This window comes from Rhinoraja longicauda, chromosome 6 (genome assembly GCF_053455715.1).
Source record: "Rhinoraja longicauda isolate Sanriku21f chromosome 6, sRhiLon1.1, whole genome shotgun sequence".
Classification (NCBI taxonomy): Eukaryota; Metazoa; Chordata; class Chondrichthyes; order Rajiformes; family Arhynchobatidae; genus Rhinoraja; species Rhinoraja longicauda.
In genome coordinates, this window is record NC_135958.1 from 21944156 (window position 1) to 21961259 (window position 17104).

At 58.4% G+C, this 17104-nt stretch overlaps 1 protein-coding gene across 1 annotated transcript in view; it reads right to left on the minus strand.

Annotated features, from left to right (window-relative positions):
* The window catches only part of LOC144594328 (glucose-6-phosphate isomerase-like), a 36756-nt gene extending 19911 nt beyond the window's left edge, over window positions 1-16845 (minus strand). Inside the window, exons 1-12 of the mRNA XM_078400699.1 lie at window positions 16404-16845; window positions 11042-11132; window positions 10683-10751; window positions 10312-10431; window positions 8904-8987; window positions 7778-7924; window positions 7325-7396; window positions 6805-6849; window positions 5474-5527; window positions 4702-4762; window positions 3778-3821; window positions 2325-2477 (exon numbers count right to left, since the gene is read on the minus strand). Coding sequence (XP_078256825.1) covers window positions 2325-2477; window positions 3778-3821; window positions 4702-4762; window positions 5474-5527; window positions 6805-6849; window positions 7325-7396; window positions 7778-7924; window positions 8904-8987; window positions 10312-10431; window positions 10683-10751; window positions 11042-11132; window positions 16404-16528 — 1065 coding nt within the window. The 5' untranslated portion in view covers window positions 16529-16845. The remainder of the gene's footprint in view (window positions 1-2324; window positions 2478-3777; window positions 3822-4701; window positions 4763-5473; window positions 5528-6804; window positions 6850-7324; window positions 7397-7777; window positions 7925-8903; window positions 8988-10311; window positions 10432-10682; window positions 10752-11041; window positions 11133-16403) is intronic.
* Window positions 16846-17104: the final 259 nt, after the last annotated feature.

The following is a 17104-nucleotide window of genomic DNA, read 5'->3' on the forward strand; positions in this document are numbered from 1 at the left end:
ACGGACTTGCCGTTCGACTCCATGTCGCCCTGGAGACAGAGGGGTTGGATTAGACCATCGCTGCACGAGGTATCTACCATGCACGCTGGCCACAGTGCGGTGACACCCCTCCCCCAGTCCACCAACTCCACCGCCCTAAAACGCCCCCCACCTCCATCCCACTGCCCCACTCCCACCGTCCCCCATCTCACCCCCACTGCCCCACACACCCATCCCACCCCCTCTGCCCCACACCCCCATCCCACTCCCACCGTCCCACACCCCCATCTCACCCCTACTGCCTCCGGCCCCCCCTCGCAGGGGTGGGGGGGGGGTTGGAGGATTAGATTGGGCGAGGTGGGACACAGGCCCACCCACACATAGACCCACCCACACACGCGCACAGACCCACCCACACACACGCACAGACCCACCCACACACACGCACAGACCCACCCACCAACACAGACCCACACACACACACGCACAGACCCACCCACACACACGCACAGACCCACCCACACACACGCACAGACCCACCCACACACACGCACAGACCCACCCACACACTCGCACAGACCCACCCACACACACGCACAGACCCACCCACCAACACAGACCCACACACACACACGCACAGACCCACCCACACACACGCACAGACCCACCCACACACACGCACAGACCCACCCACCAACACAGACCCACACACACACACGCACAGACCCACCCACACACGCGCACAGACCCACCCACACACGCAGACCCACCCACACACACGCACAGACCCACCCACACACACGCACAGACCCACCCACACACACGCACAGACCCACCCACACACACGCACAGACCCACCCACACACACGCACAGACCCACCCACACACACGCACAGACCCACCCACACACACGCACAGACCCACCCACACACACGCACAGACCCACCCACCAACACAGACCCACACACCAACACAGACCCACCCACACACACGCACAGACCCACCCACACACACGCACAGACCCACCCACCAACACAGACCCACCCAACACAGACCCACACACCAACACAGACCCACCCACACACACGCACAGACCCACCCACACACACGCACAGACCCACCCACCAACACAGACACACACACGCACAGACCCACCCACACACGCGCACAGACCCACCCACACACGCGCACAGACCCACCCACACACGCGCACAGACCCACCCACACACACGCACAGACCCACCCACCAACACAGACCCACACTCACAGACCCACACACACACACCCTCACAGACCCACACACACTCACAGACCCACACACACACACACACACAGACCCACACACACTCACAGACCCACACACACTCACAGACCCACACACACTCACACACCCACACACACACAGACCCACACACACTCACAGACCCACACACACACACACACAGACCCACACACACACAGACCCACACACACACAGACCCACACACACTCACAGACCCACACACTCAGACACACACCCACACACACACAGACCCACACACACTCACAGACCCACACACACTCAGACCCACACACAGACCCACACACTCACAGACCCACACACACTCACAGACCCACACACACTCACAGACCCACACACACTCAGACCCACACACACACACACACACACAGACCCACACACACACAGACCCACACACACACAGACCCACACACACTCACACACCCACACACACTCACAGACCCACACACACTCACACACCCACACACACTCAGACCCACACACACACACACACACCCACACACACTCACAGACCCACACACACACAGACCCACACACACTCACAGACCCACACACACTCACAGACCCACACACACTCAGACCCACACACACACACACACACACAGACCCACACACACACAGACCCACACACACACAGACCCACACAGACCCACACACACTCACAGACCCACACACACTCACAGACCCACACACACTCACACACCCACACACACTCAGACCCACACACACACTCAGACCCACACACACACACACACACCCACACACACTCACAGACCCACACACACACAGACCCACACACACTCACAGACCCACACACACTCAGACCCACACACTCACAGACCCACACACTCAGACCCACACACTCACAGACCCACACACTCACAGACCCACACACTCACAGACCCACACACTCACAGACCCACACACTCACAGACCCACACACTCACAGACCCACCTACCCACACACTCAGACCTACCCACACACTCACGCCCCCCCCCCCCACCCCCTCACCCCCAGGGTTGTGCTGAGCTGTGGGGTCCTTACCTGCTGGAAGTAGGCGGCGAAGCGATGCATGTACTGATCGTAGGGCAGCAGAGCGTGGGTCTCCATGCGGTGGAAGTTGATGTACCAGACCCCCAGCAGGGCCAGTAGCACGGGGGCGTTACACTCCAAGGGGGCATTGCAGAAGTGCTGGTCCTTGGGATTGAGAGGGAGTGTGAGCAGGGAGTGGTGACGGGTTGTGTAACACGGACACACACCAGTGGCCCGTGCTGCAGGGGCTGGCTGATCACGTGGACGGAGCGGTGAAGGGGGCGGGCGGTCGACTGGCCTCCATTGGTCGGGGCATTGGGTACAAGGGTCAGGTGTCACGATGCAGCTTTACAGCACTTTGGCCAAGCTGCATTTACATTGCAGCTCCACCAAGAGTTTCGGTGGTGGACCGTAATTGTGTGCAGTTCTGGTCACCCCAATACAGGAAGCATGTGGAGGCTTTGGAGAGGCACCCAAAAGGTTTACCAGAATGCTGCCTGGATTAGAGGGTGTTAGCTAAAGGGAGACGTTGGACAGACTTTTCTCTGGAGTGTCTGAGGTTGAGGGGAGACAGTCAGAAGCTATCAATAATCTGACATGGTCAAAGAGACTGACAAGGGTGGTACTGGGATGTAGGCAGGACTCGAGTCATAGGAGAGGATGGATTGCTGGGAGTTTAATCCTCAGAGCACAGGGGGCTGAGGGGTGATCTTATACAGGTGGATAAGATCATGAAGGAAACGAAGGTGAATGGAGGGTCTTTTCCCAGAGTAGGGGAATCAAGAACCAGAGGGTATAGGTTTAAGGTGAGAGGGGAAAGATTTAATAGGAACCTGAGGGGCAACCTTTTCCCACACAGACAGTGGTGGGTGCATGGAACGAGCTGCCAGAGGAGGTAGTTGAGGCAGGGGCTATGACAAAATTTGGACTGGTACATGGATAGGAAAGGTTTAGAGGGGTACAGGCCAAACGCACGCAGGTGGGATTAGTGTAGAGGGAGCATCTTGGCCAGCACAGAGATGTTAGGCCAAAGGGCTTGCATTCGTTCAGAACCTTCAGTCCTGCGAGCCCTCCGAGAGTGGTGGGCACCGAGCTGTGGGAGAGGGGGGGGGGTGAATGTCCCACTGCCCCTGGAGGTGGGGGAGAGCTGGGAGGGGGAGAGCGGGCAGGGGGAGAGAGGGGAGGGGGAGAGCTGGGAGGGGGAGAGCGGGGAGGGGGAGAGCGGGGAGGGGGAGAGCGGGGAGGGGGAGAGCGGGCAGGGGGAGAGCGGGCAGGGGGAGAGCGGGCAGGGGGAGAGCGGGCAGGGGGAGAGCGGGCAGGGGGAGAGCGGGCAGGGGGAGAGCGGGCAGGGGGAGAGCGGGCAGGGGGAGAGCGGGCAGGGGGAGAGCGGGGAGGGGGAGAACGGGGAGGGGGGAGAACGGGGAGGGGGAGAACGGGGAGGGGGAGGCTGTGGCCGAACATTTACCATCCAGTGGGCTCCTTTCAGCAGCTGGGAGAAGTTGTCGAAGCCTGTGGAGTGAAGCGAGAGTCAGTGTGGGAGCAGCAGGGACCCGGGCAGAGCCGGGGCTGGGGGTCATTCACAGATCACCCACTGCCAGCTGCAGCATGGCTACCAATGGTGTTCAGGTTTACTATTGTCACGGGTACAGAGAATCTGCAAAGTCTTGCGTGCTATCCAATTTTGTGCGGCACGGTGGCGCAGCGGTAGAGTTCTGTCTTACAGCACCAGAGACCCGGGTTCGATCCTGACTACGGGTGCTGTCTGTGCGGAGTTTGTACGGTCTCCCCATGACCTGTGTGTGTTTTCTCCGGGTGCTCCAGTTCCCTCCCACATGGACGTAAAGGTTGGTAGTTTAATTGGCCAATTAGGTGTGTTCCTCGTGTGTTGGATAGTGTTAGTGTATGTGTGATCACTGGTCGATGCCGACTCGGTGGGCCGAAGGGCCTGTTTCCAGTGCGGGAAGCTGAGGGGTGACCTAGTGAGGCGTACAAGACCATGAGGGAGACAAAGTGGACGATCAGTCTTTTTCCAGGGGAGAGGATTCCAAATCTGATGGGCACGGGCTTAAGGTGAGAGGAGGGCGGTTTAAGAGGAGGGCGGTTTAAGAGGAGGGAGGTTTAAGAGGAGGGAGGTTTAAGAGGGACCTCAGGTGGAATCTTTTCACTCACAGAGCCATCCGTATCTGGAATGAGCTGCCAGAGGAAGCTCTAGATGTGGATACAATTACAACATGTGGACAGATCAATGGATAGGAAGGGTTGAGGGGGTTATGGCCCAAATGGGACTAGCCCAGTGTGGCGCTGTGGTCAACATGGGCAAGGTGGGCTGAAGGGCCTGTTTTCATGCTGTTGGGCCCTGTGACACTGAGACAAGCAAAGCTGTGCCTACCGATGTGCAGCGCGATGGAGAGGCCAATGGCTGACCACAGTGAGTAACGGCCTCCAACCCACTGTAAACAAGAGAGACGCATGTAAGAGGTGGACAGCCTGAGGCATGGGTGCAGAGTCACGCCCTTCCACCCAGATTCTATCCCCCACTCAATCATGGCTGATCTATCTCTCCCTCCCAACCCCATTCTCCTGCCTTCTCCCCGTACTGATCAAGAACCTGTCAAACTCTGCTTTCAAAATGCCCAATGGCCGGGGGGAGCGAGGGAGGAGAGAGGCTCGACTCACTCAGGGAACACGATCAGCAGATGCAGGTGCCAACAGCGTTTAACACCAGCCACCTCTGAACTTTATGGAAAGGTCGCGGACCAAAATAACCCTCGGCCCCGGGAACCTGAGCCGGCAGAGGGAGCAAGGACTCGATCCCCCACTCCCCCCCCCCCCCCCCACGTCAGGCACTTCACCACACCATCCCCAACCCCCCCCCCCCCCCACCGACCACATCACCACACCCTCCACCCCCACCATCCCCAGTGAACTCTTCCCCCCCCCCCCCCATCGACCACATCACCACACCCTCCCCCCCCCCCACGGAGCTCACACACCTCCCCCACCCTCCCTGGGCAGTCCCCCCTCACCAGCAAGCTCGCACCCCACCCTTCTCCAAACACAGACACCCTTCACCCAGCCCCCCCCCCCCCCACCTCGTCCCCGGGCACACACCCCCACCCGGGCGATCTCAGGCACCACCCCCCCTCTCCCCACACACTCACGTCCCAGAACTCAAACATGTTGTTGGGGTCGATGCCAAACGCCTTGACCTTGTCCTGTGGAGAGAGCAGAGGGAGGGGTCAGACAGAGGGGGGGGGGGGGGGTGGAGGGAGGGACGGAGGGGCGGCGCGGACCCTCACTGACCGGGAGCAGGGCAGAGGGGGCCGTCACTGCCCCATGCCCGGGTCAGGAGGGGATAACTCTGGAACATTCTCCTTCCCGCGGATGATCTCACACGGCACGGCACTGGTGGGAGGGAGGGGGTCCTGGGATTTAGACCCAGGGCAGGGGGGGGTCGGCGACTGGGGAAGGTGGTCAAGTCTCCAACTCTGACCAACCTCTACAGACGCTGCCAGTAGTCATGCAATAACTACAGTTCCCTGCTGGGAAAGACTGGCCACCCTGCGATCCCATCCTTCTCAGAAGACAGGAAATTCAGCATGTCTCCAATGACTCTCACCAACTTCTACAGATGCGCCATAGAAAGCATCCTGGCAGGATGCATCACAGCCTGGTTTGGGAACGGCTCTGCCAACGACCGCACCAAACTGCAGAGAGTTGTGGCCAGTACCGAGTCCATCACACAGACCACCTCCTCACCACCGACTCCATCCACACCAAACTCTGCTGCACCTTTTATACAGCACGGAAATAGGCCCTTTGGCCCATCTCGTCTCTGCCGACCAAGATGCCCATCCAAGCTGGTCTCAGTTAGAATCTGCATGTTGCTGTGGAAAACATTTGGTAAAGTGCCAGAGAGAAGATCTGGGAACCAAGTGCTGGAGTAACTCAGCGGTTCTGGCAGCATCTCTGGAGAACATGGGTAAGTAACGTTCTCCCCGTGACCGTGTGGGTTTTCCCCGGGTTTTCTCCCACACTCCAAAGACGTACAGGTTTGTAGGCTAATTGGCTTCTGCAAACTATAAACTGTCCCTGGTGTGTTGGATAGAACTAGGGTACGGCGTGATCGCTGGTCGGAGTGGATTTGGTGGCCGAAGGGCCTGTTTCCAGGGTAGAGGGCTGAGGGGTAATCGTATTGAGGTGTACAAGATCACGAGGGTTGTATAAACGAAACCAAACTAAAACCCTGGGCATCGGAGCAGTCCCACAGCCCCGGGCCGCCCACATAGACATTGACCACACTCAAGATGGACACAAAGTGCTGGAGTAACTCAGCGGGCCAGGACGTCTGATAGGGTCGCAACCCAAAACGTCACCCATCCCTTCTCTCCAGACATGTTGCCTGTCCCGCCGAGTTACTCCAGCACTTTGTGCCTGTCTCCTGTATAAACCGGCATCTGCAGTTCCCATCCGACACGTCGACGACACTCACCCCATTCGTGGAGAGAGCAACAAAGTGCTTGGCCACGGCCGCGGGCTGCGGAGAGACCGGACAACGGTTAGTGCCGACTGGAGACCAGAGGGGACACCGCCCTCTCCCCGAGGCCTCAGCTGTGACAGCCCCCGCCAGAGAAAGCTCACCCAGCCAGGGGGTGAGAACCCTCACCCCCCCCCCCCCCCCACCCAACCCCCCCCTCCCCCACCCAACCCCCCCCCTCCCCCGCTGGGGCGAATACTGCAAAATACAGTGGAACCACAGCCAACACTCCCATCCCTGCACCCTCCCCCTCCCCCAGCCCCTCTATCTCCCCTCGCACCTACTAAGGCCCATCGTCTCCCCACCCCTCCAAACCCCCACCCTCAGCTCTTTATTCCTCTGTCCAAGCCACTCTCCTCCATTCTCCTTCCCTCCACCCTATACCACCCCCCTCCCCCCAACCCTCTCCCCTCTCCCCCCACCCCTCCCCTCCTCACCTCTCCCTCCCCCCCCTCCCCTCTGGGGCATCACTCACGTCCTTGGCCGTCTGCAGGAACCACTCTTTAGCCGACTCCGCGTTGGTGATGGTCTCCTGGGTGGTGAACGTCTGCAACACCCCACACGGTCACCCACACGGTCAGCAAACCACCCCCCCACCACAATCCCCTCACCCCCCCCACCACCCACCCACCACTCCCCTTACCCACCCACCACAATCCCCCCTCACCCCCCCCACCCACCCACCCACCACTCCCCTTGCCCACTCACCACAATTTCCCCACCCCACCCTTCCCCTCCTCCCACCACTCTCCCACTCCTCTCAACCACCCACCCCTCCCCTCACCACTCCCCAAACCCCTCCCCCACCCCCCTAAACTATCTCAGACCACTGGAGCCCGGCAACCCTCCTCTGGGACCACACTCACCCTTCCCCCCCCCCTCCACAGGCAACCCCAGGAGGTTTGTGGCCGCACTCTCACTCACTCACCTTGGAGGCGATGATGAAGAGGGTGGTCTCAGGGCTGAGCTCAGCCAGGGTCTTGACCATGTGGGTTCCATCGATGTTGGAGACAAACCAGACCTTGGGCCCACACTTGCCGTAGGGCTTCAGGGCCTCCGTTACCATCAGCGGCCCCTGGGGAGGAGAGTAAATGGTGGGCGACGGTCCCAGAGACAGTGACAGACCCGTCCCCACCGGTACTGTACCCCAGTGTTACAGTGACACACCCACCCCCACCGGTACTGTACCCCAGTGTTACACAGTGACACACCCATCCCCACTGGTACTGTACCCCAGTGTTACACAGTGACACACCCATCCCCACCAGTACTGTACCCCAGTGTTACACAGTGACACACCCATCCCCACTGGTACTGTACCCCAGTGTTACAGTGACACACCCACCCCCACCAGTACTGTACCCCAGTGTTACACAGCGACACACCCATCCCCACTGGTACTGTACCCCAGTGTTACACAGTGACACACCCATCCCCACTGGTACTGTACCCCAATGTTACACAGCGACTCACCCGCCCCCACCAGTACTGTACCCCAGTGTTACACAGCGACACACCCATCCCCACTGGTACTGTACCCCAGTGTTACACAGCGACACACCCATCCCCACTGGTACTGTACCCCAGTGTTACACAGCGACACACCCATCCCCACCAGTACTGTACCCCAATGTTACACAGTGACACACCCATCCCCACTGGTACTGTACCCCAGTGTTACACAGCGACACACCCATCCCCACTGGTACTGTACCCCAGTGTTACACAGCGACACACCCATCCCCACTGGTACTGTACCCCAGTGTTACACAGCGACTCACCTGCCCCCACCACTACTGTACCCCAGTGTTACACAGCGACAGACCCATCCCCACCGTACCAATAACCGTACTTTGTTCGAAGCAGATTACACACAATATCATGACTGCCAGCTGAGTGATTTGCTAAAATACCCACCCCTTGCCGTCCCCAACCCCCACCCCTCCTGTCACTCCTCTTGCCCCACCCACCCCTTGACCCCCTCTGGTTTTCCATCCTTGCCCCTCACTGCCCCTCCATCAGCCCCGGTGACGGGGGAGGGGGGGGCAACTCACCAGGTCGGACCCCCCGATGCCCACGTTGACGATGTCGGTGATGGCTTTGCCCGTGAAACCCTTCCACTCGCCACTCCTCACGCTCTGGAACAGAGGCAGGCCGGTAGTACCAACGCACAGTACACCCCACTAATCCCGAGACCCCACACTGACCCCCCCATGACCACCCACACTGACCCCCCCATGACCACTCACACTGACCCCCCCCATGACCACCCACACTGACCCCCCATGACCACTCACACTGACCCCCCCATGACCACACTGACCCACCCATGACCACACTGACCCCCCCATGACCACTCACACTGACCCCCCATGACCACCCACACTGACCCCCCATGACCACTCACACTGACCCCCCATGACCACACTGACCCCCCATGACCACCCACACTGACCCCCTAATGACCACTCACACTGACCCCCCCATGACCACCCACACTGACCCCCCATGACCACTCACACTGACCCCCCCCATGAACACCCACACTGACCCCCCCACGACCACCCCCCATGATCCCCCATGACCACCCACACTGACCCCCCATGACCACCCACACTGACCCCCTCATGACCACTCACACTGACCCCCCCATGACCACCCACACTGACCCCCTCATGACCACCCACACTGACCCCCCCATGACCACCCACACTGACCCCCCATGACCACCCACACTGACCCCTCCATGACCACCCACACTGTACCCCCCCATGACCACCCACACTGACCCCCCATGACCACCCACACTGACCCCCCCATGACCACCCACACTGACCCCCCCATGACCACCCACACTGACCCCCCCATGACCACCCCCCACCCCCCGACATGAAGCACCCGCCGGGTGATCTTGCCGCAGGGCACTGATCAGAGCCAGCAGCGGTGTGTAACTAGGGTCCTCGCTGGCTACACCCCCTGGTATTGGGGGAATAAGCTCTGCCTTCCTAAACTGAACACTGTCAGTGTTTTGTGTTTCCAGGTGCAGAGGCAACTGTGTGAAGTGCGCGGTGGCCCAGCGGTAGAGTTGCTGCCTCACAGCGCCAGAGACCCAGGTTTGTTCCTGATTACGGGTGCTGTCTGTACAGAGTTTGTACGTTCTCCCCGTGACCTCATGGGTTTTCCCCAGGGTGTCAGATAGTGCTAAAGTACAGGGTGATTGATGATTGGCATGGACGAAGGGCTTGTTTCCGCCCTGTATCTCTAAACTGAACTAAAATGCAGGCGGTCAGTGTTATGACCGTCTCTGCCACCGCCCACCCTGCCCTCCCCTCCCTCCCTCCCTCCCTGCCCACCCTGCCCTCCCTCCCTCCCTGCCCACCCTGCCCACCCTGCCCACCCCTCTGCCCACCCTGCCCCCACCCCTCTGCCACCGCCCACCCTGCCCTCCCCATACTCCGCTACCTGGCAGAAGGTCTTCATCTTGTCGAGCACGGCGGTGACCTCAGGCATCACGTCCTTGCCCTCCACCATGATGGGCACGTCCGCACGGTTCCTCAGCGCTATGTGCAGCACCGCACGGTTCTGGGGGACGGGGAGACATTACAGGGGGTGCAGGGTAGAGTGACAGTGAGAGACAGAGAGGGAGAGAGACAGAGAGGGAGAGAGACAGAGAGGGAGAGGCGGAGAGAGACAGAGGCGGAGAGAGGGAAAGGCGGAGAGAGGGAATGGCGGAGAGAGGCAGAGAGGGAGACAGGCGGTGACAGATGGAAAGATGGACGCAGAGAGGCACAGACAGACACCACTCTCTCCATAAGACCAGTCCTCCCCCTCACCTCAGTGAAGTTGATCTTCTCCCCGGCAAACATCCGTTCCCGTGCCTTCTCCACATTCCTGGTCTTGGCCTGACAGGGAGGGAGGGAGACGGTGAGAATTAAACCCCATCGCCCCTCAGCCCTGGCATCAGGAGGGCATGCAGGTACAGCTCCAGACACCCCCATCCCCGCCCCCCCCCAACTTTCACCCCCCCCCCCACAACCCTGACTCCCCCAACCACCACCCCCCCCCCCTCCCCGACACAGCCAGGCGCACAGCAGGCAACAGGCAGAGTCTCCACGGAGATCTCCCCGCAGAGGGGGGGGGGGGGGGGGAGCAGGCAGGTGCCCCACACCCCCCCCCCCCCCCACTCACTCACCAGGTCGATGAGCATCTTCATCACGTCGTCAGTGACCAGATTCTTGGAGTAATCCAGCAGCAGCTCCCCACCATCGGTGTTCAGCGGCAGACTGAGGGCAGGCAGGGAGGCACCATTACAGCACGGCGTTCACACACAGCCCCCCACACACACACACACCTCCTGCAAAACGTCACACCCCCCCTCACTGCACAGTTATACCCCTGCCTGACCACCTAAGATATTCATCTATCAGGACTCTCTTCAATAGGGCAACAGAGTAGCACAGTGGGTAAACTTCCTCTGCTCCCTCTCCAAAGCCCCCACCCCCTCCCTGGAGTGGGCCGACCGGAACTGCACACACTACTACAAACCTGGCCTCACCAAACTGTTCAAGATGGGTCTCGACCCAAAACGTCACCTATCCATGTTCTCCAGAAATGCTGCCTGATCCACACAGTGACTCCAGCAATTTATGTCTTTCCTTTCCCCCCCCCCCCCCCCCCAAGTCACAGGGAGAAGGTACAAATGTACAGACAGCACCCATAGTCAGGATCAAAACAGTTTCCTGGCACTGTGAGGCAGTAACTCTACTGCTGCGCCACCGTGCTGCCCCGTCTCTTCCCCTGAAGCTGAGGGGAGAGATTGAAGAGGGAGCTCGGGGGGAATCTTTCCACTCAGAGGGTAGTCCGTATCTGGAACAAGTTGCCAGAGGAAGCTTTTGAAGTGCCTCAGAAGGCAGTGGAGGCCAATTCTCTGAATGCATTCAAGAGAGAGCTGGATAGAGCTCTTAAGGATAGCGGAGTCAGGGGGTATGGGGAGAAGGCAGGAACGTGGTACTGGTTGAGAATGATCAGCCATGATCACATTGAATGGCGGTGCTGGCTCGAAGGGCCAATTGGCCTCCTCCTGCACCTATTGTCTATTGTCTAAGTGGATACAATTACGGCTTTTAAAATTCATTTGGACAGATATATGGATAGGAAAGGTTTCGAGGGATATGGGCCAAATGTTGCATTTTGGCAAGACCAAACTAGGGCATGACTTGAACAATAAGTGGTGGGGCTCGAAGTCATCAGTCAGGGTATTGATTACAGGAGCCGGGATATCAGTTTACCACCACACCAGACATCAGTAAGGACAGATCTGGAGTATTGTGTTATGGCCGCCCTGCTCTGGGAAGGATGCCATTAAACTGAAAACAAGCATAAAAGATTTACGAGGATGTTACCAGGTTAGGAGTGCTTGGGTTATTGAGAGAGGTTGGATGGGCTGGATCATTTGCCCTTGGAGCGCAGAATGCTGGAGTGTGACCTTGTGGAGATGTTCACCTTCCCCACAAGGGCAATCGAGAAGGCGAATAGCCAGTCTATTCCCCCAGGGCAGGGGAATCACGAACCAGAGGGCACTAGTTTAAGGTGAGAGGGAAAAGATTTAAGAGAGCTGAGAGGCAGCTTTTCCATGCAGTGGGTACAGGGAAGGAGCTGCCAGAGGGAGTGTAGAATTACAACATTTAAAATGCAGTTTGACGGTTACTTGTACAGGAAGCGTTTGGAGAACATGGGTCAGACACGGGGAAGTGAGACCAACACTGTGAGGCAACATGGACAGGTTGGGCCGAAGGGCCTGTTTTCGTGCTGTACAGCATCAAGACAGTCAGTGAATCACATGGGCAAGGTCAGATGTGAGCGATACAGAGACCTCAAACGTGAATAAAAGATAACCGCATACTCTGAACATAAGTGTCTAAATAAGGAAGCTGCTGGTGATGGCAGCTCTAACAGGAAGCACATTGGGCAATAAAGAAACTCAGTGACAGGCACAATCTGCACCTTCCACAAACTTAATCATGTTGCAAACCTGAGGCAGAGTCAAACCTGCCAAGTCACTATGATTCAGTCATGCGAGAGAGCTGCAGGGATCGCAAGATTCCTGCTGCTCAGCATTCCAGTGCTGCAGCTTCTTGTGTCTCTGGCAACAGTGCCTGCTCTGACCACACGGCTCAGACACACAGCACAGAGAGACAGGCCTTTGGCCCAACTCACCCACGACAGCCAACATACCCCAACTGAGGAAGACACAGAGTAGCTCAATGGGTCAGGCATCTTCTCAGGAGACCATGGATAGACGACCCAGGTGTGAAGACGGGTCCCGACCCGAAACATCACTAATCCATGTTCTCCAGAGATGCTGTCTGACCTGTTGAGTTACTTCAGCACTCGGTGTCTTCGTTTATACAACCAGCATCAGCAGTTCCTTGTTTTTACTGTACACCATCTACACTAGTCCCACCTTCCCACATTTGGCCCATATCACTCTAAACCATGTACTTGTCCATGTGTATTTTCAATGTTGTTATAGTACCTGCCTCAACTACCTCCTCGGGCAGCTTGTTCCATGCTCCCACCACCCTCAGTGTGAAATGATTGCCCCTCAGGTTCCTGTTGAACCTTTCCCCTATCTGCTTGGGGACGGTGCTAGGGGGGGTACGTAGCAGATTAAACAGAGGGTGCGGAGATGTTTCTGCTGAGCCCCTGCCCCGATCCGCACACACTCACAGCCCAGCTCACGTATCCAAAGCCTGCACTCCCCTTGGCAACGGCACAGGCAGGGTAGGGCTGGGAACGCTGCCAGCTCACCCATCCCCTGACATGTCGGCAGATATCTGAGAGCACAGAGGAATCCGGAGAATTCGCAGCAACTCAGCACTATCCACCCCAACCCCATCAACCCGGGATCTCTTAATGCCGGGAAAGCGGAGTGGCAGGCACAGTGGTACGGCGGTAGAGCTGCTGCCTCACAGCGCCAGAGACCCAGGTTCCATCCTGACTAAGGGTGCTGTCCGTATGGAGTTTGCAAGTTCTCCCTGTGACCATGTGGGTTTTCTCTGGGTGCTTCAGTTTCCTCCCGCATCCTAAAGACGTGCAGGTTTGTAGGTTAATTAGACTCTAAATTGCCTCCAGTGTGCAGGAGTAATCACTAGTGTACGGGGTAATCACTGGTCGGTGCGGACGAGGCAGCTCATTCCAAACACCCACCACCTTCTGCTTGAAAAAGGTGCCCATCAGGTTTGTGTTCAATCTTTCCCCTCACCTTAAATCTATCTTCTGGTTCTTGATTCCCCCACCCTGGGTAAAAGACTCTGCAGTCATCCTATCTATTCCCCACATGTTTTTCCACATATAAGATCATTAAGGGATTGGACACGCTAGAGGCAGGAAACATGTTCCCGATGTTGCGGGGGTCCCAAACCAGGGGCCACAAGTTTAAGAATAAGGGGTAGGCCATTTAGAACGGCGATGAGGAAGAACTTTTTCACTCAGAGAGTTGTGAAGCTGTGGAATTCTCTGCCTCAGGAGGCAGTGGAGGCCAATTCCCTGGATGTTTTCAAGAGAGAGTTAGATAGAGCTTAATGATAGCGGAGTCAGGGGATATGGGTGGAATACAGGAGCGGGGTACTGATTGTGCATGATCAGCCAAGATCACGGTGAATGGTGGTGCTGGATCAAAGGGCCAAGTGGCCTACTCCTGCACCTATTGTCTATTAGGTCACCCCTCAGCCTCCTGAACTCCTAGGAATGGAGTCCTAGCCAGCTCAACCTCTCCCAAGAGCTCAGGCTCTCAAGTCCTGGCAACAAACCCGTAAAACGTCTCTGCACTTGTTTCAGCTCACTGGCATCTTTCCTGTCGCAGGGTGATCAAAACCGAACACAATACTCCAAGTGCTTACACTGCAATAAAGCGAAAAGGAGTCTCCTCAACTGTGTGCCACATTGCTGGGACCCAGTGTAGGAATGCCCCTCTCTTCATATGCAGCTTTAATTAGCTACAGTGTTAAGGTCACAACTTGGGCTAATTAGAGATTGGCTGCTAGGGGTGAGAGCCATCTGTGGAAGCTGCAAATAAACCCCAGGGCCTGTCTCTGTCGTGTTATACACACCGCGAGAATTAGACGTACTGACTGAGCGGTGGAGGGATGGCATCCGACCCTGCGTCAACTCCCACACTCTCCTTGACTGCAGGTCACATCTGCAGTCAGGTCAGAGGACACGTGGGCGGGAAGGGTCTAAAGGCATGGAGGCCAAATGCAGGCAGACGGGATTTACCTGGAAAGCCAACTTGGTCGGCATGGACAGCTTCATAGCGTCAGAGTCATACTGCACGGAAACGGACCCTTTGGCCCAACTCGCCCACACTGACCAAGATGCCCCATCTACACTAGACCCACCTGACCACATTTGACCCATATCACTCCAAACCTCAGCAGAAGGACTTGTTTTCATGCTCTGTAGCTCTACGACTATAATTGACCGGGTAAAATTTCCAGTTTTCATGGTGTACAGCTTTACGTGTCAGACCCACCCATTACTGCCAGACTCCTGAGCCTTATGTCAGTGGTGGGCAAGTTATTTGTGGGGATACTGACAGCTAGGGTCGACATGCATGTGGAACCGAAGGAGGGTCCCAGCCCGAAACATCCCCATTCTCCAGAGATGCTGCCAGGCCTGCTGATACTCCAGCACTTTGTGCTTTCTTCGCCATTCTAAACCAGGCTGGGTGAGAGGGGAGAGATTTAAGAGGGACCTCAGGGGCAACTTTTTGACACAGAGAGTAGTCTGTATCTAGAATGAGCTGCCAGAGGATGTTATAGAAGCAGATACAATTGCGATCTTTAAAGACATTTAGACAGATACATGGATAGAAAGGGTTTAGCCAAATTGTATCCTAAATGGGTCAACATGGACAAGATGGGACGAAGGGCCTGATTCTCTGCTGCACAGTTCTGACTAAAAAACATTAGGCTATTCCGCCCATCCTGATAGATCCTTGAAGCAGTTCCCCAGTAGTCCTTGACCCTCTATCTTCTCTTCGCCCTCTCCCAAACTCCAAAAGGAAGGGTTTGCGGGTAACTTTACAAGGCGATTGCCCCTTTGCAAGGGGAGCCACCCGCAGCCTTGCCCAGGGATTCAGGCTCGAAGCCCAGCGTGGGATTGGGTCTCTCCCGCGGGTCTGTCCGCCGGTACTCGGCGCCTGTGACAAGGCAGAATGCCAACGCCGACCCGCACCGCGCCGTGCCGGGCAGCACGTACACTGGGCCATCCCCGGGGTGGGGTGGGGTGGGGGAGCTTCCCCCGTGGCCGGGCTCTCCCACTCGGGCTCAACGTGCCGCAGTACGGGGCCGATCCCTCGGACTCACCACCCCCCCGGGTCTGTGACTTTGACCTTGAGGGAGGGCAGAGCAGGAGCTGGGGGACAACATGTCGCCCGCTGCCCGGCCCGAGGGGAGGGAGGGAGGGAGGCCACGCTGCCGGGAGCTCCGGACCCTCCCCCAGGGTGCGGGGAGCCCCCCCTCCCCATCTCTCCGCCCCGGAGCCGCGCTCACCTGAAGCGGCTGAAGCGTTCGGGATCAGCGTCGAACAGCTTTCGCAGGTTGATGCAGGCGCCGCGCTCTTTGTACCATTGGGCCAGAGCCTTGTAGCTGGGGTCGGCGGTCAGCGAGGGGGCCATAGTGCGGGGGGGCCGGGCAGGCCATGCACACGGGGCTAGGGCTGGTGCTGGGCGGGTGGATGGATGGAGCCGACGACTGGCTGCTGCCGGGTCTGGGACCGGGGAGGAGCTGTTCTAGGTCTGGGACTGGAGCGGGCGGGGCTGGACCTGGAGCTACAGCGACGTGAGAGGCGGGGCGGGGCGACAGGAGCGAGTAGCCAGGCGTGAGGAGTTGGGTGAGGCAGCGGGTGTGAGGAGCTGGAGCTGGAGCCGGCGGGCGACTGGAGCAGGCGCGACAAGGGGACCGGGCGTGAGGACCGCGCGGACTCCCCGCCCCGCACGGTGTATCCGCCCGCCAGCCAATCGGCGGCGCCCGAGCCCCGGCTTGCCCGCGCTCCCAGCCAATGGCGGTCCGAGACGGCCGCACGTCACAATGCCCCGCAGAGGTAACGAGTCAGGTTCGGCCGCTGTGGGGGCGGGGCGAGCGACCGCTGTGGGGGCGGGGCGAGGGAACGACCGCTGTGGGGACGGGGCGGGGGAGTGTCCGCTCCCCGCGACAGAGGGCTCACCCCCACCCCCCCGGGACAGAGGGCTCAC